The sequence below is a fragment of the Henckelia pumila genome, chromosome 4 (genome assembly GCF_033568475.1).
Source record: "Henckelia pumila isolate YLH828 chromosome 4, ASM3356847v2, whole genome shotgun sequence".
NCBI lineage: Eukaryota > Viridiplantae > Streptophyta > Magnoliopsida > Lamiales > Gesneriaceae > Henckelia > Henckelia pumila.
The window spans coordinates 147,260,166-147,283,579 of record NC_133123.1 but is presented as its reverse complement, the minus strand read 5'-3'; the positions used below and the strand labels follow the sequence as shown (position 1 = coordinate 147,283,579).

The 23,414-nt window shown below is 43.4% G+C and overlaps 1 protein-coding gene across 1 annotated transcript; it reads left to right on the top strand.

Moving 5' to 3' along the window:
* The first annotated feature begins 2,159 nt into the window (after positions 1-2,159).
* Positions 2,160-2,810, top strand: LOC140861998 (uncharacterized). The gene has a single exon (XM_073265002.1). The coding sequence runs from the start codon at positions 2,160-2,162 to the stop codon at positions 2,808-2,810; it is 651 nt and encodes a 216-aa protein (XP_073121103.1).
* Positions 2,811-23,414: the final 20,604 nt, after the last annotated feature.

Below are 23,414 nucleotides of genomic sequence, written 5' to 3'. Positions count from 1 at the left end.
ATGCCAATATTATCAGATATTCAGAAATAGTCAAACTCATTGACTAAATGACACGTGTATTTTGTAAATACACTCTATAAATCATTTGGCAGTAATAAATATTTTTTTTTCAACTCAATAATTATTTTAATTGCCAATTAATTCGGTAATAAATTTTGGAACGTTACAACTCTCCCCTCCTTAAATGAAATTTCTTCCTCGAAATTGGAGTAAGTATCGATAAGCTCTGGACAATACGTCCGCATAACGACCTTGGCCTCCGAGAGAGCCTCTTCCTCTGACTGATTCTAACACCGGACCTTGACCAAGGGAAAAACTTGCGTTCTAAGTATCTGCTCCTCCCGTGCTAAGATCTGCTCTAGTCCTTCCTCGAACGACAAGTCTGACGCCAACTGCAGAGGCTCATATCCATAAAGCATCACGCCTTTCATTGGTGCAACCCTCACAAACACATGGTCTCCAATAGCAAACTCGAGGTCTCGTAGTCTTCGGTCAGCATAACTCTTCTGACGACTCTGTGTGGCCCTCATCTTGTCCCAAATTCGAACCACGATATCTGTAGTCTGCTGAACTAACTCGGAACCTAAGAGAATCCTCTCGCCAACAACATTCCTGTTACCCCGAGAAAATATTTCAACCCGAGCCCGTTTATAATGGGTTTACCCCGTATAGCCCAAGGTGGCAAGGTCCAGTCCAGTGCAAAATTATGTTGGACTTTGCCGACCTGGGCTGGTCATTATGGGCCGACCTAGGCTGTTTCTAATGGGCCGCAAGTATTCTTTTCGAGTTCAAGTATGACTCTGATATATATGAGATAAGCCTGGATCTTTTCAAATATTCACAATATAGAGATAAACTTAAGAAGGATCCAATGGATGAAGAGTCCTAGTACAGAACATGTTATAATTCAACTAGATAACTTACTCTATTTTCTCCTATAAATTTAGGTACTGTTATGGTTTTATTCATTCATTATTCATTACTCACTATTCATCATTCATCACACATTCACTCTCACTTTTACATTCACACACTCATATCACTCAGTTTTCGCATGTTTTCGCATTAATCATACCCTCTGCCTTCAACACACTGACTTAGGCATCGGAGGGGTCACGTCGAAAACAACTTTGACGCCCCTTGACCTAGCTGTTGCTTGCGCATATTTCATTGATATCCCACCTGCTTTAGAAAGGAATTGGAGGATCCATTCTACCAGACCGAACCCGAGGTAAAATTCCGACATCATCAATTGGCGTCGTCTGTGGGAATTTGAAGAAAAAGAGTTTCGATGGCTAATCAGAATGGAGATCACCCAAATTTAGAGGAATTAGTAGCTCAGGCTGTTCAGAGGGCTTTGGCGGAAAGGGGTGAGGACAATCTCCCACACCCCGATCATAATGCCCACCTCGAGGAGATCAAAAAGTTGAAGGAAGAGATGGAGCAGCTAAGGAAGAATCAGGCCGGGTACCTAGCTACCACAACCAAAAACGTTCCTTTTACACAGGAGATATTGGACGCCGACCTCCCCAAACAATTCAAATCGCCTCACGTTGGAGAATATGATGGTAAAGGAGATCCTGAAGACCATTTAGCATGCTTCGAGAATGCAGCTCTGTTGCATAAATATTCTGATCAGATCAAGTGTAGGGCTTTCCTTACTACTCTCATAGGACCAGCCCAGCAATGGTTCAGTATGCTACGCTCTGGGGAGATCAAAGAATTCAAGGATTTTAGCAAATCCTTTTTGCATCACTTTGCTAGCAGCAAAAAAAATCATACCACTACTTTCAGCCTCTTTGAAATCAAGCAACGAGAACATGAAAATTTGAGAACATATATCCGCAGGTTTAGTGCCTTGGCTCTCGAGGTACCCATGGCTACCCCAGACCTGCTCATCAGTGCCTTTATGCAAGGACTGGATACAAAAGATTTTCTCAAATCTTTAATAAAAAGGCCGCCGAAAACATACGAGGAATAACTCGCCCGAGCTGAGAAATATGTCAACATGCAAGAGATTCAGGTTTCGCGAGCAGCTGTAAAGAGGGAACGGCCTAAAAGTCCTAAGAACAATAGAGTTCCGATCAGCAATCCAGGGATGGGACAACCATACCGACCCGCACTATTGGGGTGAATTCACCTCTTTCACTCCTTTGCGCATGAGCAAAGTCCGAGCTCTTCAAATTTGTGACGATCAAAAACTCACACAAAGGCCTCCATGGACTGAGAAGGGACCTCGGAATAGGGAATCCAATAAGTATTGTCACTTTCATAATGAGTATGGACATACTACGGAGGACTGTCATCAATTAAATCAAGAGATTGAAAAGATAATAAAGCAACATTCTGAATTAAAAAATATATTGACCCTTCAAGAGGGATATCGCCCGAACAGGGGACAGGGAGGAAGGTCAAGACAAAGAGTCAGGACTGTTCCTCTCCACGAAGATTTCAATCGCCCAAATAAGGACCAGCCCAAGGATGATCGAGCTCATCAAAGACCGGCTCCACCCGCTCGAGGAATTATCAATATGATTTCGGGAGGCCCTACTGATAGAGATTCCAATCAAGCTAGGAAAACTAGCAGCAGAAAATTAATAAATATGGAGATTGACAAGCAGATTGTCCATACTGGCCCGACCCTCTCTTTTGGGCCGGAAGATTTGAAAGGGATTTCTAGCAACCATAATGATGCACTGGTAATAAGGGCCATGGTCGCAAATTATGACGTAGCCCGGATATTTGTAGATTTAGGCAGTTCTGTCAACGTTCTCTTCCAGGAAGCAATAAATCAAATGGACCTGGGATAGTACAAGATGGAGCTCGTCGTAACATTACTCTTTGGTTTCACATGTCATGCAATCCGACCTATCGGCTTAGTGCACCTACCCCTAACTCTTGGAAAGAACAACGCCCGCAAGACCAGGATTGTGAGTTTCATTATAGTTAATGCTCCATCTACCTATAATTCTATACTAGGCAGACCTGCCATGACCATTTTCATGGCTGTTGCATCAGCACTGCATCAGAAAATGAAATTCCCAGTGGGAAATGAGGTCGGTGAGGTGCAAGGTGATCAAGTCATTGCTCACAAGTATTACGTGGAGGAGGTCAGAATAGAGCAAAAGGTGACCAGGACTGATAGTGTGGACAGACCTGGACTTTCATGCCAATTGGACTAAAAAATGACGGGGCAACATATCAAAGATTAATGGACAAAGTATTCGAGCAGCAAATTGGAAAGAATATTGAAGTCTACTTTGATGATATCCTGGTCAAGACCCGAACTGCGGACCAGTTCATTACCGACCTAACTCAAACTTTTCAGACTTTAAAACACTATCAGCTTAAGTTAAACCCCAGCAAGTGTACTTTTGGAGTGCGAGCTGGAAAGTTTTTGGGTTACATGGTTACAAGAAGGGGAATCGAAGCTAACCCCGAAAAGGTCCAAGCCATCATTACTATGAGCTCCCCCAAGAATATACAGGAAGTACAGAGATTAACGGGAAGAATTACAACACTGGCCCGGTTTATAAGCAGATCAGCAGATAAAAGCCTCTCTTTCTTTAAGGCACTAAGAAAGACGAAAATTTTTTGAATGGGATGAGGAAAGTGAGAAAGCCTTTTAGGACTTGAAAACCTACTTAAAGCAATTTCCTTTCCTGAATAAGCCTACTCAAGGGGAAGAGTTGTTCTTCTATCTGGCTGTTACACCTCGAGCAACCAGTTCGGTCCTTGTCAAAAAATACGGAATGAATCATCAACCCGTATACTTTGTAAGTCATGCCTTGAAGGGACCCGAGATCAATTACCTAACTCAAGAAAAGCTTGCTTTAGCTCTGGTCATCACAACGAGAAAATTAAGACCTTATTTTCTCTCGCACCCTATCACCGTACTCACCAATAGTGCTTTGGGAAAAATCGCAGCTAATCCAAACGTATCAGGTATACTGGTCAGATGGATCATGGAGTTGAGCGAGTACGATATCAAATATGAACCTCGAACAGCTATAAAAGCTCAAGCCCTAGCTGATTTCTTGGCAGAGACAGTTCAACTAGAACAAGAAGAGCTATGGAAGATTTTTGTAGATGGGTCATCATGTCAGTCCGGGAGCGGAGCTGGAATTGTGATCATCTCACCTTGGGGTGAAGAAACTAATATTTCAATCAGATTGGACTTCAGAGCCTCAAACAATGAAGCAGAATATGAGGAATTATTACTTGGACTCAAAGCAGCACGAAACTTGGGTATCTCCTGAGCTATTCTATACTCTGATTCCCAATTAGCTATTCAACAGAGCAATGGAAAGTTTGAGATCAAAGATGATAAGATGAATAAATATGCCAAGGCATTAGACAAGGCCAAGGAAGGATTCACCGAGCTGAAATTGGAGCTCATCCCCCGATCTGGCAACATCAAGGCCGACCATTTGGCCCGCTTAGCCAATGCATTAAATGACCGGTCTGACCCCATCGTGGAAGGTCGGGAACTCGTATCTCAATTGGAAACTCTCGATGATATGCTAACCCAAGTACCAGAAGGGGATTGGAGATATGATATACACAAATATCTGACCACAAAAAAATTTCCAAGTGATAATAAGAAAGCTAAGGAAATAAAACGAAGAGCACTTTGTTTCGTCATGATAGACCAAATTCTGTTCAAAAGATCTTTTTCTCAACCTTTGTTAAAGTGCTTGGGCCTCGACGAGGCAAATTATGTATTATGGGAAATTCATGAAGGGTCTTGCGGAAGTCATCTGTACTAACCCGCATCTCGAATTAGTGATTAATGAGTAATTAATCACATGATCATGTTCTTAATAAATGATTAGGGATGTCTTGTTGAACTAACGGACTCCAAAAATAGATCCAGGATACTCGAACATGGTGGGCATGGCTCGGGAGGTTAGGACGCTCCAAACTGGTGTTCGGAGGACCCAAACGTGATCGGAGTCAGGATCGGAGGCCCGAGGAGTTCGGACGATCCAAAGAGGAGTTCGGAGGATCCGTCGGTGGGATCGTAGGACCCGAACAGGATTAGGGCTTACGTCATCAATTATGCCAGCAAGGTGACATCATGGCTGACATCACTGATGGGACTTCGGAGGACCCGAAGTTAGGATCGGACGATCCGATCAAGTTTGGACGATCCGAAGTCATGATCGAAGGATCCGAACCAGTTCGGAGGGCCCGAAGCCGAGTTTGGACGGCCCGAACGCCGTCTATAAATAGAGGAGCCGAGGTTCATTTGTGACTCGCTCATTTCCTCTCTTCTCTCTAAATTCCTAAGCCTTCTAACTCAGATCTAGGGAGATCTAGGCGTCCTACGGGGAATCCGGAAGTGGCTTAGTGATCTAGACGTCGTCGCAGAGCTATGGCCTAGTTTTGAGGCTATCGACAGCAAAGGGCTAATGACGGACGCAGGTATAGCTTTGGCATCCTAAAAATATTTAGGAGTACGCTTTAGCTTAGTTAAGGCTTTTAGAGCTTTATTGTTGATGTATGGATATTTTCATTGTAGTAGCAGTAGACTGGACTAGTAGGCTTGGAGTATAGGCCAGTGGAGCTAGGTTTGTCCAGCAGTGTTAGAGGTACGTAAGTACTGACCGAGATAGCCGACATGATATATTTGCATGTATTTTGCATGAGTATGTGCTATATGCTTTATCATGTTTTAGCATGTTTTACCGTCTTAGCACATACATGATTTTACGTGTGACTGCATCCGAAGAGATGTGAGTCATTGACAGTCTCCATAAGGAACTATGATCTCATTTTGGACTCAAGTCAGGTATGACAGTTTCCATATGAGACTTGTATCCTGTTTTGGATTCGGGTCAGGATGGGGTTGGCTCAGCCCTGATATGGAGTATACGAGTACCCCGCGGAGTCGCTCTCTAGCCGGTACTGTATATTCTCGGCGCCATGAGCAAGTGTTTTCACTTGAGTTTTAAATCATCTATGTGCGCATATTTGTATTTATATCATTGCTTCGTATTGAGCGTTCTAGCTCACGCCCCTGTGTTTGGGTATTCGTTGTGTACCTTATGGCGGGGCAGGTTTGAGGTTGGATGGTCCAGGTGGCTCTCAGCAGGATTGAGCTTAGGAGGGTGTGAAGTTGTAGAGGGTAATCCCCTGAACCTTCGATTTGGTTGTATAATAGTACTTATACACTTGTGATATCGTTGGTTGTATTCTGCCGATTGGATTTGTTGTATTTTAATTATCCGCACTTTACGCTTTAAGCTTTTATTGCGTGCGCTTTTACTGTAACTCTGATTAGGTAATGGATCCGGGTTGGGTCGCTACATTTTTGGTATCAGAGCGCATTGCACTGGGAATATCGTAAAGCGGATTAAGTAATTATTTGTTCTTATGTAACAGATGGCAGATTACGATGAGATCCACGATAGCGGAGGCGGCAGTCATTGGGGCGATCCGAATGATCGTAGACATCGTCAAGGACAGCCTGAGGAGCGCAAGCGAGTGAGCATGCGCAGATTCAAGGAGGTTAGCCCGAAGCCTTTGTCGGGAGGTGAGACAGCTGAAGAGGCGGAGGATTGGCTTGAGAGGATGGAGCAGTTCTTCCAAGAGTTTCGTTGCACGGCTGAAGATAGGATGGAGATTCTTGCCTTTATGCTTGAGGGCAGAGCGAGGAAGTGGTGGAGATCTACTTCCGCACCGTTCATAGCAGCTTGAGGTGCAACTACGTGGGTTGAGTTCCGTACTGCTTATCAGAGGTTGTATTTTCCTTTTGCTCTTCGTCAGGCGAAAGACAGTGAGTTGTTGAGTTTGCGACAGGGGACGATGACGATCGAGGAGTACCAGCAAAAGTTCTTTGATCTACTACCTTTTTGTCCTCATGTTGCTGATAGTTCTATGGTGAAGTTTGATCATTTTCTTCAAGGGTTGAACCCTGATATTCATCGGATGGTTGCTGTGGGCGGCGATGGGACTTACGAGGATTTGGTGGACCGTTGTCGCCAGGCCGAGGACAGTATTCGGAGGAACAGGGGACTTTACTCTTCTTCTTCCAGGTCAGCGAGTGCTAGTGCTTTGGGCCCTAGGGGTCAGTCCTTCAAAAAGCCAAGAGGTACTTCTTCTTCTTCCTCTGGATTTGGGGGAGTGCATCATTTTGGTGGACAGAGACCAAACCAATGTAGTCAGTGCAGACGCAGGCATCCTCCAGGACAATGTGGTCGATCGACCACTGCATGTTTCCAGTGTGGCCAGGAGGGTCACATGAAGAGAGATTGTCCTATGCTGATTGGGGCAGTGAGTGGTTCCGGAGGTTCTCAAGCATCTGTTCAGCCACCTCAGTACCAGCAGCCACCTTTTCAGCAGCAGTATTCGCAGCAGCGCCAGCAGCCGCAGCAGTCTCAAAGACATCCTACTCAGACTCCTTCTCGGGGTCATTCTTCTTTGAGGCCACGTACCCAGGGTCAGGTCTTTGCGCTTAACCAGGAACAGGCAGAGGCTGACAGTGATCGGATGATCGCAGGTACCTGTAGTTTGTGTGGTTTTCTTGCATTTGTTTTGATTGATACCGGTGCATCGCATTCTTTTGTCTCAGCACGTTTTGCTAAGAAGTATAGATTGCCGTTTATTCCTTTAGATGTGTTGCTAGTGGTTTCTACTCCTATGGGGAGCGAGGTTTTAGCCAAGCATCTAGTTGTGGGTTGTGTTTTGGATTTCGAGGGACATCAGCTTAGTGCTAACCTGATGATTCTAGCAATAGAGGATTTCGATTGCATCATTGGGATAGATCTATTAACTACCTACCGAGCGATGGTGGATTGCTATCATAGGTTTGTTCAGTTTTGTCCAGAGGATGACGAGTCATGGTATTTCTATGGTGAGGGAGTGCGACCCCCGATGCCAGTGATTTCAGCTCTGAAGGCCCGGCGTGCTTTAGAGTCTGGCGGGGAAGGCTATCTTATCTACGCCATTGACGCATCCTTAGGAGAGCCAGATATCCGAGAGATACCAGTGGTTTGTGACTTTCCAGATATATTTCCGGAGGAGATTCCAGGTTTGCCACCAGTAAGGGAGATTGAGTTTGGAATTGAGTTAGTGCCAGGGACTGCACCGATTTCCAGAACTCCTTACCGATTGGCACTGTCAAAAATGAAAGAGCTGTAGAAGCAATTGCAAGATCTTCTTGATAAGGGTTATATTCGACCTAGTGTTTTGCCATGGGGAGCCCCAGTACTTTTTGTCAAGAAGAAGGATGGGTCGATGCGGTTGTGTATTGACTACCGTCAGTTGAATCAGGTGACAGTAAAGAATAAGTATCCTCTTCCGCGGATAGATGATCTCTTTGATCAGTTGCAGGGTACTTCTGTCTATTCGAAGATTGATCTTCGGTCTGGGTATCATCAGTTGCGAGTTTTACAGGAGGATGTTCCTAAGACAACATTTCGTATGCGGTATGGACACTATGAGTTTCTAGTGATGCCGTTTGGTTTGACGAATGCTCCAGCTATTTTTATGGATCTGATGAACAGAGTTTTCCGCAACTTTTTGGATAAGTTCGTGGTGGTGTTCATCGATGACATTTTGGTGTATTCTCGCAGCATGGATGAGCATGCCTACCATCTCTATACTGTACTGCAGGTCTTGAGGGAGAGACAGTTGTACGCGAAGCTGAGTAAGTGACTTCTGGATTGACCGAGTTGTGTTCCTTGGTCATGTCATTTCTCAGGAGGGCGTATCTGTTGATCCTAGAAAGACAGAGGCTATTTTGAATTGGCCACGTCCGACTACAGCTTCTGAGATTCGTAGTTTCCTTGGTTTAGCAGGATACTATCGTCGTTTTGCTGAGAATTTCTCTCAGATAGCTAAGCCTTTGACTCAGTTGACGAAGAAAGATGTTTCTTTCGTTTGGTCTGATGCTTGTGAAGACATTTTTTGTGAGTTGAGACGTCGTCTGATGACAGCTCTAGTTCTTGCTTTACCGTTTGGATCAGGTGGTTTTGTAGTCTTCACTGATGCTTCTCTCCAGGGTTTGGGGTGTGTGTTGACTCAGAATGGCCACGTGATTGCTTATGCCTCCAGACAGCTGAAGACTCACGAGGAGAACTATCCCGTACATGATTTAGAGCTTGCAGCTATTGTCTTTGCTCTTAAGATATGGCGTCACTATTTGTACGAAGAACGATTTTAGATCTTCACCGATCATAAGAGTTTGAAGTCTCTGTTCACTCAGGCTGAGTTGAACATGCGGCAGCGTCGTTGGATGGATCTGTTGAAGGATTACGATTGTGAGATCAAGTACCATCCAGATTCTTCAAATCCTGTTGCTGATGCGCTTAGTCGCAAAGTCTATGCGAGTTCCCTTCGAACCAATTCGGTATGGAAGACAGTGGAAGAGTGTTGTTCTTCAGGATTCACATTCCGTCATAAGAAAGAACGGCAAGGGATTCGTGTTTCTTTTTTGCTTGCAGAGCCAGCGTTGTATCGACGAATCCGGGAAGCTCAGAATTCTGATCTGAAGACGCAGAAGTTAACCCGTTTGGCTGAGGGTGATAATACTTCTGGTTTCCATTTGTAGGGAGACGATCTGTTGTGTCTTTCTGGTCGAGTTGTGGTACCCAAGGATTCTATTTTGAGGGATGAGATCTTATCGCAAGCTCACCGCAGTCAATTCTCTGTACATCCAGGCAACATGAAGATGTATAAGGATCTTCGCACTCGATTTTGGTGGAAAGAGATGAAGCGCAGTGTCTATCAGTTTGTGTCCCAATGCCTTGTGTGTCAAAAAGTCAAGGCAGAGTTTAGACGACCCGAAGGGTTACTTCACAGCTTAGAGATTCCTGATTGGAAGTGGGAGCATGTGACGATGGACTTTGTCACCCACTTGCCTATGTCTTCCAGGAATTGTGATGCTATTTGGGTTGTCGTGGATCGGTTGTCGAAGTCAGCGCATTTTCTTCCCTATAACCGCGATTACACCTTTGATAGGATGACACAATTGTATGTGCGGGAGATTGTTTGATTGCATGGGATTCCGTTGAGCATTGCCAGTGATAGAGATCCGAGATTCACCTTGAGGTTTTGGGGTAGTTTCCAGCGAGCCCTTGGTACTACTTTGAGCTTGAGTACGGCTTATCATCCAGAGACGGACGGACAGTCGAAGCGTACTATTCGCACTCTAGAGGATATGCTTCGCGCGGCGGTGATGGATTTTGGTCTAGCGTGGCATGATCATTTACCCTTGGTGGAGTTCGCCTACAACAATAGTTTCCATCGCAGCATTGGCATGGCACCATTTGAGGCTCTTTATGGATGCCGTTGTCGTACACCTTTGTTTTGGGACGAGGTTGGCGAGCGTCAGGTTGAGGGTCCTCAGATGATTCAACAGATGATTGATGCAGTAGAGTTGATCCGACACAGGGTTAAGGCAGCCCAGGATCGACAGGCTAGCTACGCGAACACTCACCGCAGGCCACTTCATTTTGAGGTAGGGGAGTATGTTTTCTTGTGTGTGTCACCTTTTCGGAAGGTGACGAGGTTTGGTCGCAAGGGTAAGCTGACACCTAGATTTATTGGTCCTTTCGAGATTCTCGAGAAGGTTGGGGATGTGGCTTATCGTCTGGCCTTGCCACCCAATCTTTCGGAGATCCACGATGTGTTCCACGTGTCCTTGTTGAGGCAGTATGTGGCGGACGAGTCGCATATTTTGCATCCGACCGAGGTAAAGGTAGATCGGGATCTATCGTATGTGGAAAAACCCCTGCGGATTCTTGACAGGAAGGACAAGGTACTTCGTAACAAGCGTATACTGTTGGTGATGGTACAGTGGCAATGCAGAGGGACAGAGGAAGCTACTTGGGAGTTGGAGAGCCGGATGTTAGCCGAGCACCCCGAGTTATTTTGAGATTTTGTACTTCTTTGTATCGAGTTTGTACTTGTTCAGTTGTAATAAAGAACATTCATGTTAAGTTTCGTACTTTTTCCTCTGACTCTAATTTCGAGGACGAAATTTCTTAAGTGGGGGAGAATGTATTAACCCGCATCTCGAATTAGTGATTAATGAATAATTAATCACATGATCATGTTCTTAATACATGATTAGGGATGTCCTGTTGAACTAACGGACTCCAGAAATAGATCCAGGATACTCGAACATGGTGGGCATGGCTCGGGAGGTTTGGACTCTCCGAACTGGTGTTCGGAGGACCCGAACGTGATCGGAGTCAAGATCGAAGGCCCGAGGAGTTCGAACGATCCGAAGAGGAGTTCGGAGGATCCGAAGAGGATCGGAGGCTCCGTCGGTGGGATCGAAGGACCCGAACAGGATTAGGGCTTACGTCATCAATTACGCCAGCAAGGTGACATCATGGCTGATGTCACTGATGGGACTTCGGAGGACCCGAAGTTAGGATCAGACGATCCGATCAAGTTCGGACGATCCGAAGTCATGATCGGAGGATCCAAACCAATTCGGAGGGCTCGAAGCCGAGTTCGGACGGCCCGAACGCCGTCTATAAATAGAGGAGCCGAGGTTCATTTGTGACTCGCTCATTTTCTCTCTTCTCTCTCAATTCCTAAGCTTTCTAACTCAGATCTAGGGAGATCTAGGTGACCTACAGGGAATTCGGAAGTGGTTTAGTGATCTAGACGTCGTCGTGGAGCTATGGCCTAATTTTGAGGCTATCTACAACAAAAGGCTAACGACGGACGCAGGTATAGCTTTGGCATCCTAAAAATATTTAGGATTACGCTTTAGCTTAGTTAAGGCTTTTAGAGATTTATTGTTGATGCATGGATATTTGCATTATAGTAGCAGTAGACTGGACTAGTAGGCTTGGATTATAGGCCAGTGGAGCTAGGTTTGTCCAGCAGTGTTAGAGGTACGTAAGTACTGACCGAGATAGTCGGCATGATATATTTTCTATGTTGCATGAGTATGTTCTATATGCTTTATCATGTTTTAGCATATTTTACCGTCTTAGCACATACATGATTTTACGTGTGACTGCATCCGGAGAGATGTGAGTCATTAACAGTCTCCATAGGGAACTATGATCTCATTTTGGACTCGAGTCAGGTATGACAGTTTCCATATGGGACTTGTATCCTGTTTTGGATTTGGGTCAGGATGGGGTTGGCTCAGCCCTGATATGGAGTATACGAGTACCCCGCGGAGTCGCTCTCTAGCCGGTACTGTATATTCTTGGCGCCATGAGCAAGTGTTTTCACTTGAGTTTTAAATCATCTATGTGCGCATATTTGTATTTATATCATTGCTTCGTATTGAGCGTTCTAGCTCACGCCCCTGTGTTTGGGTATTCGTTGTGTACCTTATGGCAGGGAAGATTTGAGGTTGGACGGTCCAGGCGGCTCTCAGCAGGATTGAGCTTAGGAGGGTGTGAAGTTGTAGAGAGTAGGAATTTATTTACCCTGAACCTTCGATTTGGTTGTATAACAGTACTTATACACTTGTGATATCGTCGGTTGTATTTTGCCGATTGGATTTGTTGTATTTTAATTATCCGCACTTTACGCTTTAAGCTTTTATTGCGTGCGCTTTTACTGTAACTCTGATTAGGTAATGGATCCGGGTTGGGTCGCTACATCATATAGGCAGTCTTTGTAAGAGTGGGTGCCCAGTGAGCCAACTGTGTGGCTATGGGCTTTGTTGACTCTTTGTATAAACAATCTTTTGTTTAATATTATTTACACTTTTATGGCAATGACTTTATATTACTTCATATTGTTATATTGTGATATACTATTGTTGTTTTGATAAAGACCTTGAATATACTATAGTGTATGTAAGATGTGGTAGAACATGGAGATGTCTATCATGAAATACATCTTATAGTCACTGTATATTCTAAAACCGTTCCTAGTCGATTGAGCCGTCCGATAATAAGGATAAGGATCGCTCGAGTTTGAGACTAGCATTTGCGATGCGGAGTACCACGTTTCATTGGTAGGGAACATGGAGATGTTCGAAGCATGCAAATGGATATTCATAGGATGAATAGTCGAACTACCCTATCCGGACTTTCCAAGTGGTTATCACTTATCGAGTGGATAAAGTCCGCGGTTTTGGTTGTACACCATTAGTCCTTACGACTTGAAACATCATGGAGACTCTATATGCTAGTACTGTGCTTTGACTCGTTTACCGACTCTGAGGGGGTCATCAGGTGTCGAGATTGGGTACAGTTACGACACATATAGGAGTCAATGCATTGTTGTCAAGGATTCACCACATACTTGCGAGTGTGGATATCCTATGCGATCTGAGGAGATATTAGTGTGACAAATCTCTGACCAGAGTACTTGATGTGATTTAAGAAATGGTTTCTTAGTAGCACATGCGATGTCACTAATTTGATCTTCAAGATGCATTGCATAGTTATCGAATCTTGAGCGACTCTCGATATACCAATGGTTGTTGATTCGATCGGGATATATGGATGAAGGGACCGTACTGTACGCTAACCAAAATCTACTGGTTCTTGTAGGCACTATCAGTGATACCTAGGGAATCATGGGGCGATGTTGCTAGGCGCTTTACCATGATTCGTTGGGCAAGTCGGAAAGTGTTGTTCCGAGTCACAAGGAGTTGTGAGCCCACGGCTAGCTGTATCCCTGAACCATTGAGGGTCACACAGTGTAATGGAGTTTTAATCCCCGTTGAGATAGTTAAATTTAAAGAGTTAAATTTAATGAACTAAGGAGTTGGACTTCTTAATTAAGAGTAAGGGAGTAGGGTTTCCTAAAATGACATAGGGATGGACATTTTTGGAAACCACTGAATTCGGATTCAGGAAAATTTATTTTGACTTTAAAACGTGCAGAAATGGTTTCTGTGCACATTGGTGAAATCGTTTCATCAATCGGAGTCACGATGAATTTTATATTAATTTCTGAACGAGCGGGCTTTGCTTGTCGGGCCCCAGCTTATGACTAATGGGCCCTAAGGTGTTAGTGGCCTGCATTATAAATAAGTTATTTCAGTACAGAAATTACACACAACAGGTCATAAATTTTGAGAGCAAATTTCGAAAACCCTAGACCCTCTCAAAACCGATCGGCCGTCCCCTCCCTTTGCTCTGCCCGAGAAAATTCCGGTCTGTGATTTTGAATCGCGGTAAGGAATAACGAATCAAATTCGTGTATTCTCTTCGCAGAAAACTTCTGATAGATTTTCTAGTGCAATCTATCAGAGGGATTAAACCTCTGTTCGTGGACCTGATTGAAGGCGTTCATCGGTTCCAGGGAGAGACAACAAGAGCAGAATTGTTCTGTTGGTGTCCATTAATCTCGTTGCGAGATTTGAGGTAAAATTTATTTAATTGTTATTTAAATTTTACACACACGTAATTCAATCGATGAACGGTTGATACCCATACCATGGAAACGTTCCATGAAAATTTTTAAACTTCCGCTGCACCGGGTATCAATCGTAATTGGTCTGGGAACTCGCCAGTTTTCCAACAGTGGTATCAGAGCCAGGTTGCTCAGATCAATCGATTGAATAATCAATTGTACAAAATTTTTGAGTCTCGGTTTATGAAACAAAATAAATATTTTTAATAAAAAAAATTTTTTCGGGGCAAAACCCGGGCAGCGATTGGATCGCTGCCCGGTGGGGCAGCAATTGTTGCTGCCCCGGGCGGCGCACGGCGCCGCCCAAAGGGGGCGCACAGCGCCGCCCAAGGCGGCGACCGTCGCCGCCCAGGGCGGCGCACGGCGCCGCCCAGGGCAGCCTGGGCGCTGCGCAGGGCGGCGCTCGGCGCCGCCCAGGGCAGCGCACGGCGCCGCCCAGGGGCGGCGCCAGGCGCTGCCCTAAGGGGGCAGCCGGGCTGCCCCGGCCCGCGCCCGGGTGCGGGCCAACCCGGGAGTGTCCCGGGTGGCCCGCGGGAAAACTTAATATTTTATTAAAAATTAATTTTAATATGTTAAAATTTTATTTTTGGTCCGGTCAAAAATTGTTTTTGATTGGTTCACGAGATTTCGGATCGAATTGTTCGAGTCCGTAAATTTTAAAATTGATTTTGGATAAATTTGAATTTTTGGAAAATTTTAATATTTTATCCGTAAATTGAATTTTGAAATCAATTATTTTGGTACAATTGATGATAAGATATGATCTTATGATATATTAGATAAAATATGATTTTATTTGTAAAATTGGATTTTATAGATAAAATATGATTTTATTTGATATGGAGATAAAATATGATTTTATATGTGAAATGTGATTTTATATATAAAATATGATTTTATCTTGTTTAAATTTGAATTGCCACAGCATGTTATCCAATAAATTAATTTTGAATTAAATGTTATTGGATAAGGATGATCGATTGCCATGACCAATTTTGTAGGTGTATGTTAGGAATTTACATTTTGTCTTTATTGTTGTTGGTTTTATTAATGGGCCTGGTTTATGGCCCGATATGAATGTCATATGTAATAAAAGTGGGCTTGGTTTATAGCCCGTTCCCACCCCCTAAAAATGTATCCCCTACTTGTCATTGTTATTTAATTGTAAATACATTAGATTTAGTGGGAGATCAAGATTTGAAGATGGTGGGCCCAGCAGACAATGAAGACTGAAGAAATGTAAATTGGAAGCATATGTAATAGGATTGCATTTGCATACTGCATATTACCTAGGATTGGACTAAGACCCGTGATTGGCAACCACGGGTCAATTAGAAATGGAATCGATCATCCTATATAATATGTGATATTATGATTGTATGCATGTTTAGACATAAATTGCGTGAATCCGGCAATGCATGCAATAAATTAAAAATGATGAGACAAATATTTTTATAAATAAAATCCCTCATTTTAAATATGATTTAAAATTTATATCAAGATAAATAAAGGAAATTTAAATATTGTTTAAATGTTCCTACCTTCCATCAACGGTCAATGTATGTGATGCTACCCGCGGATACGGTCCGGCTCATATTATTGGGGGGGCCCGTTCGTCGGAAAGCTGTACATTGGATCGACAAATGTTGTAAGTTGGGTGGAACTCCCATGGGATCGGCTCATATTATTGGGGGATCCACATGGCGACCGTCCATCACAACTTAATATTGATGGGTCATCTTGACATGTCACTTTAAACGGCGTCATATTATTGGGCCCTTATTGGACATGAGGTAAATACATGGGGGTTGCTTTGGAAGCAATTGGGCTCTACCTTTTGAGAATTATGGTTGGCTGATATTATTCGGGACCATAAGTTTGTCAATTGGACTCCATGTTCTCACTAAGGAAAAAGTTTCCCGTTTTCACTAGAGGGTGGTGAAATCGTTAAAATAGTGGGAGTGAGATTCATAAAATTAAATTCGCCTATTTTATGTCTTAGTAAATTGTTAAACAATCATTGATATATGTCTGTTTTTCCTTTTCAGTATTTCATACAATGAATTCGCGAAATCCTTTATTCTCGATCCTCGAACAAAACAAGCTGACTGGCGCCAACTATACGGAATGGTTCCGGAAGTTGAAGATTGTCTTAACTTCGGAGAAAATGCTCTACGTGTTAGAGAAAGCACCTCCGAAGGAAGCACCAGCTGACATAAGTCCGGAGGAATTGGCCAAACTTGATGCATGGTGTGACCATGACATCAAGACCAAATGCTATATGCAAGCCTCGATGTCTGATGAACTCCAGAGGCGATTTGAGGACACGGTGAATGCTGCTGACATTCACACGCAACTCAAGGAACTTTTTGGGGCTCAGTCGAGGGCTGAAAGGTTCTCTACTGTTAAGGAGTTGATGACGTGCCGCATGCGTGAAGGGACTTCGGTCCGTGATCATGGGGTACGAGTGATTTGGCTCATACAGAAGTTAGCGACCCTTGATTTGGTGTTGGAGCATGAACTCAATGTGGACTTGCTGCTTCTATCTCTTCCTTCTTCATTTGATGGATTCGTGATAAATTTTAATATGAACAAGATAGAGGCCACCCTTGAAGAGATGGTCAATATGCTCGTTACATATGAATCCACACTTAAGAAGGATAAGCCAGCTTTCTTGGTGGGCTCCTCATCTTCTGCTAAGAAGGGGCCAAGTATGAAGGGCAAGAAACGTTCTGCCCCACCCAAGAAAGTGGAACCCGAGAAGAAGCAAAAGACAAAGGCTTCAAACGATGGAAAATCCAAGGATGTTTGCCATTACTGCAAGAAGCCGGGTCATTGGAAGCGCAACTGCAAGGAGTATCTTGAGCAGTTGGGAACTGCAAAGGGTATGTTCTATATCGAAATAAACATGTCACTTAATACAACTTCTTGGGTATTGGATACCGGATGTGGTTCTCACATTTGCAATGATTTGCAGGTGATGACAAGAAGTCGCAGGCTTAGAATGGGTGAGACCCAGCTGAGGCTCGGGAATGGTTCCAGAGTTGAAGCTACGGCCATTGGAGATGTTTGTTTGATTTTGCAGAATGGTTTTAAATTATTGTTGAGAGATGTTTTATTTGTGCCAGATTTAATTAAAAACATTATTTCTATTTCTATGCTTGATAGAGATGGTTATTCTTGTAATTTTGTGAATGAGATTTGCAGTATTTACAAGAATGAATGTTTAATTGGAAATGGACAACTTGAAAACGATCTATATAATTTAAAACTAAAAGACGTTCCAGTGAATTGTATTGACAAACCGGCAACAACAAACAAAAGGAAAATCGATAGTCAAAACCCGGCAAACCTTTGGCACGCTAGACTAGGTCATATTTCCTCAAGGAGGATGAACAAGCTAGTGGGAGAGGGCATGTTTGATATGTCTGATATTAACTCTCTACCTACTTGTGAATCCTGCCTAAAAGGGAAAATGACTAAATCTCCTTTTAAGGGGAAGCCTGAACGTAGTCAAAATCTGTTGGATTTGTTCCATACAGATGTTTGTGGTCCATTTAGAGTAGGGACTCAACATGGCCACACCTACTTCATTACCTTTACTGATGATTATTCTAGGTATGGGTATTTATATTTAATGAAATATAAGTCTGAAGCATTTGAAAAGTTCAAAGAATTCAAGGCTGAAGTAGAAAACAAGCTAGGTAAAAGTATTAAAGCACTTCGATCGGATCGAGGTGGAGAATACTTGAGTACCGAGTTTTTGGACTATCTAAAAGAGAATGGGATTCTCTCTCAGTGGACTCCTCCTATGACACCACAGCTTAATGGTGTATCGGAGCGCCGTAATCGAACTTTGTTGGACATGGTTCGATCCATGATGAGCTTCACTGAGCTTCCACCTTCGTTTTGGGGCTATGCGCTTGAAACGGCGGTATTGTTGTTGAATAACGTCCACACTAAAGCAGTGGACAAAACACCATACGAGTTATGGAATGGCAAAGCTCCTAAGTATTCATACTTGAGGATTTGGGGATGTCCTGCTTACGTGAAGCGGACAGTGGGAGATAAGTTGGATAGTCGATCCAGCCTGTGTTATTTTGTGGGGTATCCGAAGAATTCAATCGGATATTATTTCTATTATCCTGCTGAAACAAAGGTGTTTGTTTCGCGGAATGCCACCTTCTTGGAGAAGGAGTTCTTATTGGATAAGAAAGGCGAGATGATGGAACTCGAAGAAGTTCGAGAAGAACCCGAAATACAAAATAACGATCCCACACCTCAGGAACCATTGCTGGACACGCCTGCACCTAGAAGATCCGAGAGGACTTCTAGACCTCCAGTTCGATATGGTCTTCTTCTTGAAGAGGGTCAAGATGAACCCGACATTGGATGTGATCCAAGAAGCTTCAAGGAAGCAATTTCTGATGCGGATTCGAATTTATGGCTTGAAGCTATGCAGTCAGAATTGGATTCGATGCATACTAACCAAGTCTGGACTTTAGTGGATCCTCCCGATGGAATTGTTCCAATAGGGTGTAAATGGATCTACAAAAGAAAGCTTGGGCCTGATGGTAAGGTATTGACCTACAAGGCGCGATTGGTGGCTAAAGGTTATACTCAAAGGCAAGGAGTTGACTATGACGAAACCTTTTCACCAGTTGCAATGTTCAAGTCCATAAGAATCCTTATTGCCATAGCTGCATGGTATGACTATGAGATATGGAAAATGGATGTGAAGACTGCTTTTCTTAATGGAGACATTAAGGAAGAAATGTATATGAAGCAGCCTGAGGGGTACACATCCATGGGAAGCGAGCATAAGGTATGCAAGCTTCAGAGATCAATTTATGGTCTAAAACAAGCATCAAGAAGTTGGAACCAGAAATTTGATGAAACAATTAAAGACTTTGGTTTCATCAAGAACCCGGAGGAACCTTGCGTGTACAAGAAAGTAGTTAAGGATGCGGTGACATTCTTAGTACTTTATGTTGATGACATCCTACTCATTGGGAATGATGTAGGGATGTTGCAGTCAACAAAGATATGGTTATCAGGTAGATTTTCGATGAAGGATTTGGGTGAGGCATCCTACATTCTTGGGATACAGATCTATAGGGATAGATCTAAGAGAATGATAGGACTCACTCAATCAACCTACATCGATACCATATTGAAACGGTTTTCAATGGATGGGTCCAAGAGAGGACATCTACCCATGTGTCATGGAGTTTCTCTATCCAAGTCTATGTGTCCCAAGACTGATGCAGAGATAGAGAATATGACACATGTACCATATGCGTCAGCTATAGGTAGTATCATGTATGGGATGATATCTACCAGACCGGATGTAGCATTTGCTCTGAGTGTCACGAGCAGATATCAGTCTAATCCTGGTCAGATGCATTGGAAAGCCGTGAAGGACATTCTTAAGTACTTGCGAAGGACTAAGAATATGTTCATGGTTTATGGAGGACGAGAACTCAAACTGGAAGGCTATACCGACTCTAGCTTCCAAAGTGATGTGGATGACTCGAAGTCAACCTCTGGATTTGTGTTCATGCTCAATGGCGGTGCTGTCTCTTGGAAGAGTTCCAAGCAGGACACCACAGCGGATTCCACCACTGAGGCTGAATACATTGCAGCATCAGCTGCTGCTAAAGAGGCCGTTTGGATGAGGAATTTCGTCCAAGAGTTGGGCGTCATTCCTGAATTTGTTGGTCCAGTCCCGGTGTACTGCGACAACACGGGTGCCGTTGCTCAAGCAAAGGAACCAAGGTCTCATCAAAGATCCAAACACGTACTGAGGAAATACCACATAATCCGGGAGATTGTGGAAAGAGGAGACATCAGTGTCGAACGAGTGGCCTCTGCAGACAATATCGCTGATCCACTTACTAAGCCTTTGCCAGGACCATTGTTTGACAAACATCGCGAAGCAATGGGTCTACGTAGTATGACTAGTTGGCTATAGGGCAAGTGGGAGATTGTAAGAGTGGGTGCCCAGTGAGCCAACTGTGTGGCTATGGGCTTTGTTGACTCTTTGTATAAACAATCTTTTGTTTAATATTATTTACACTTTTATGGCAATGACTTTATATTACTTCATATTGTTATATTGTGATATACTATTGTTGTTTTGATAAAGACCTTGAATATACTATAGTGTATGTAAGATGTGGTAGAACATGGAGATGTCTATCATGAAATACATCTTATAGTCACTGTATATTCTAAAAACCGTTCCTAGTCGATTGAGCCGTCCGATAATAAGGATAAGGATCGCTCGAGTTTGAGACTAGCATTTGCGATGCGGAGTACCACGTTTCATTGGTAGGGAACATGGAGATGTTCGAAGCATGCAAATGGATATTCATAGGATGAATAGTCGAACTACCCTATCCGGACTTTCCAAGTGGTTATCACTTATCGAGTGGATAAAGTCCGCGGTTTTGGTTGTACACCATTAGTCCTTACGACTTGAAACATCATGGAGACTCTATATGCTAGTACTGTGCTTTGACTCGTTTACCGACTCTGAGGGGGTCATCAGGTGTCGAGATTGGGTACAGTTACGACACATATAGGAGTCAATGCATTGTTGTCAAGGATTCACCACATACTTGCGAGTGTGGATATCCTATGCGATCTGAGGAGATATTAGTGTGACAAATCTCTGGCCAGAGTACTTGATGTGATTTAAGAAATGGTTTCTTAGTAGCACATGCGATGTCACTAATTTGATCTTCAAGATGCATTGCATAGTTATCGAATCTTGAGCGACTCTTGATATACCAATGGTTGTTGATTCGATCGGGATATATGGATGAAGGGACCGTACTGTACGCTAACCAAAATCTACTGGTTCTTGTAGGCACTATCAGTGATACCTAGGGAATCATGGGGCGATGTTGCTAGGCGCTTTACCATGATTCGTTGGGCAAGTCGGAAAGTGTTGTTCCGAGTCACAAGGAGTTGTGAGCCCACGGCTAGCTGTATCCCTGAACCATTGAGGGTCACACAGTGTAATGGAGTTTTAATCCCCGTTGAGATAGTTAAATTTAAAGAGTTAAATTTAATGAACTAAGGAGTTGGACTTCTTAATTAAGAGTAAGGGAGTAGGGTTTCCTAAAATGACATAGGGATGGACATTTTTGGAAACCACTGAATTCGGATTCAGGAAAATTTATTTTGACTTTAAAACGTGCAGAAATGGTTTCTGTGCACATTGGTGAAATCGTTTCATCAATCGGAGTCACGATGAATTTTATATTAATTTCTGAACGAGCGGGCTTTGCTTGTCGGGCCCCAGCTTATGACTAATGAGCCCTAAGGTGTTAGTGGCCTGCATTATAAATAAGTTATTTCAGTACAGAAATTACACACAACAGGTCATAAATTTTGAGAGCAAATTTCGAAAACCCTAGACCCTCTCAAAACCGATCGGCCGTCCCCTCCCTTTGCTCTGCCCGAGAAAATTCCGGTCTGTGATTTTGAATCGCGGTAAGGAATAACGAATCAAATTCGTGTATTCTCTTCGCAGAAAACTTCTGATAGATTTTCTAGTGCAATCTATCAGAGGGATTAAACCTCTGTTCGTGGACCTGATTGAAGGCGTTCATCGGTTCCAGGGAGAGACAACAAGAGCAGAATTGTTCTGTTGGTGTCCATTAATCTCGTTGCGAGATTTGAGGTAAAATTTATTTAATTGTTATTTAAATTTTACACACACGTAATTCAATCGATGAACGGTTGATACCCATACCATGGAAACGTTCCATGAAAATTTTTAAACTTCCGCTGCACCGGGTATCAATCGTAATTGGTCTGGGAACTCGCCAGTTTTCCAACAGTCTTGCCCTAGCTCGGAAAGCCCTTCTTGCTGGTTTCTTTTGGCCTACTATGTGGAAAGACTCCTCAGATCTGGTTCATTAGTGTTATAATTGTCAGAGACATGCTAACCAACAGTGGAGACCTGCAGAATACATGAAGGCAGTGGTGGCTGCTTGCCCTTTTGATCAATGGGGGATGGATATTGTAGGGCCATTCCTTGTTAGCACGGGGCAAAGAAAATTCTTATTGGTCGCAGTCGATTATTTTTCCAAATGGGTGGAAGCCGAGCCCCTAGCTAAAATTACAGAAAATGAAGTGCTCAATTTTCTATGAAAAAATATAGTGTGCCGCTTCGGGATCCCTCACAGGTTAGCATCAGAAAATGGGAGACAGTTCTGTGGATCCAAAGTTCGAGCATGGTTTCGAGAAATGAAGATCGAACAAGTTTTCACCTCTGTGGCATACCCGCAAGGGAATGGACAGGTCGAAGTTACCAACAAAACGATAGTCCAAGCTCTTAAGACACGACTGGATGCAGCTAAGGGCAAATGGGCAGACGAACTCCCTTTCGTATTGTGGTCCTACCGAACTACAACTCGATCCGATACGAGTGAAACTCCTTTCAGCATGGTTTATGGGACTGAAGCTATTCTCCCCGCATAAATTGGACTAGAAAGTGCTAGGATAATGGCTTATGGGGAAAACAATCAAGAACTGCGAGCAATGGATTTGGACTTACTTGAAGAGCACAGGTCCCGAGCTGCAATTAGGCTCACAGCATATTGCAAACGAATGACCCAGGCCTACAACAAAAGAGTATATCCTAAGATTTTTCAAGAGGGAGACCTGGTTATGCAAAAAATACAACACCCAGGGGAAAGAGGAAAGCTAGAGGCCAAGTACGAAGGCCCCTTCAAAGTGATAGGAAAAGCTGGAATAACTGCATATTATTTGGAAGATGCCGAAGGCAAGAAGGGTAAAAGGCCATGGAATGCTCAACATTTGAAAAAATACTATCCCTAGTAGCTTGGCTCAGGCCTCTTCATGTTATCCAAAGTGCACTAAGCTGGTCCTTAACCAGCTGGTCTTTTTGCGTTATTTATTTCTGTTCTGCAATAGTCAGTCCTGTTTTGTTTGTTTTAGGGTCAGTCCTGTTTAGCGTCAATTTTATTTTAATGTCGTGGTAAGAGTCAGTTCTGTTTTATGGAACCTACTGAAATTTTTTACCT

Excerpts from the sequence above, each read along its gene's own strand:
- LOC140861998 (XM_073265002.1), top strand. The coding sequence starts at position 2,160 with ATGAGCAAAGTCCGAGCTCTTCAAATTTGTGACGATCAAAAACTCACA.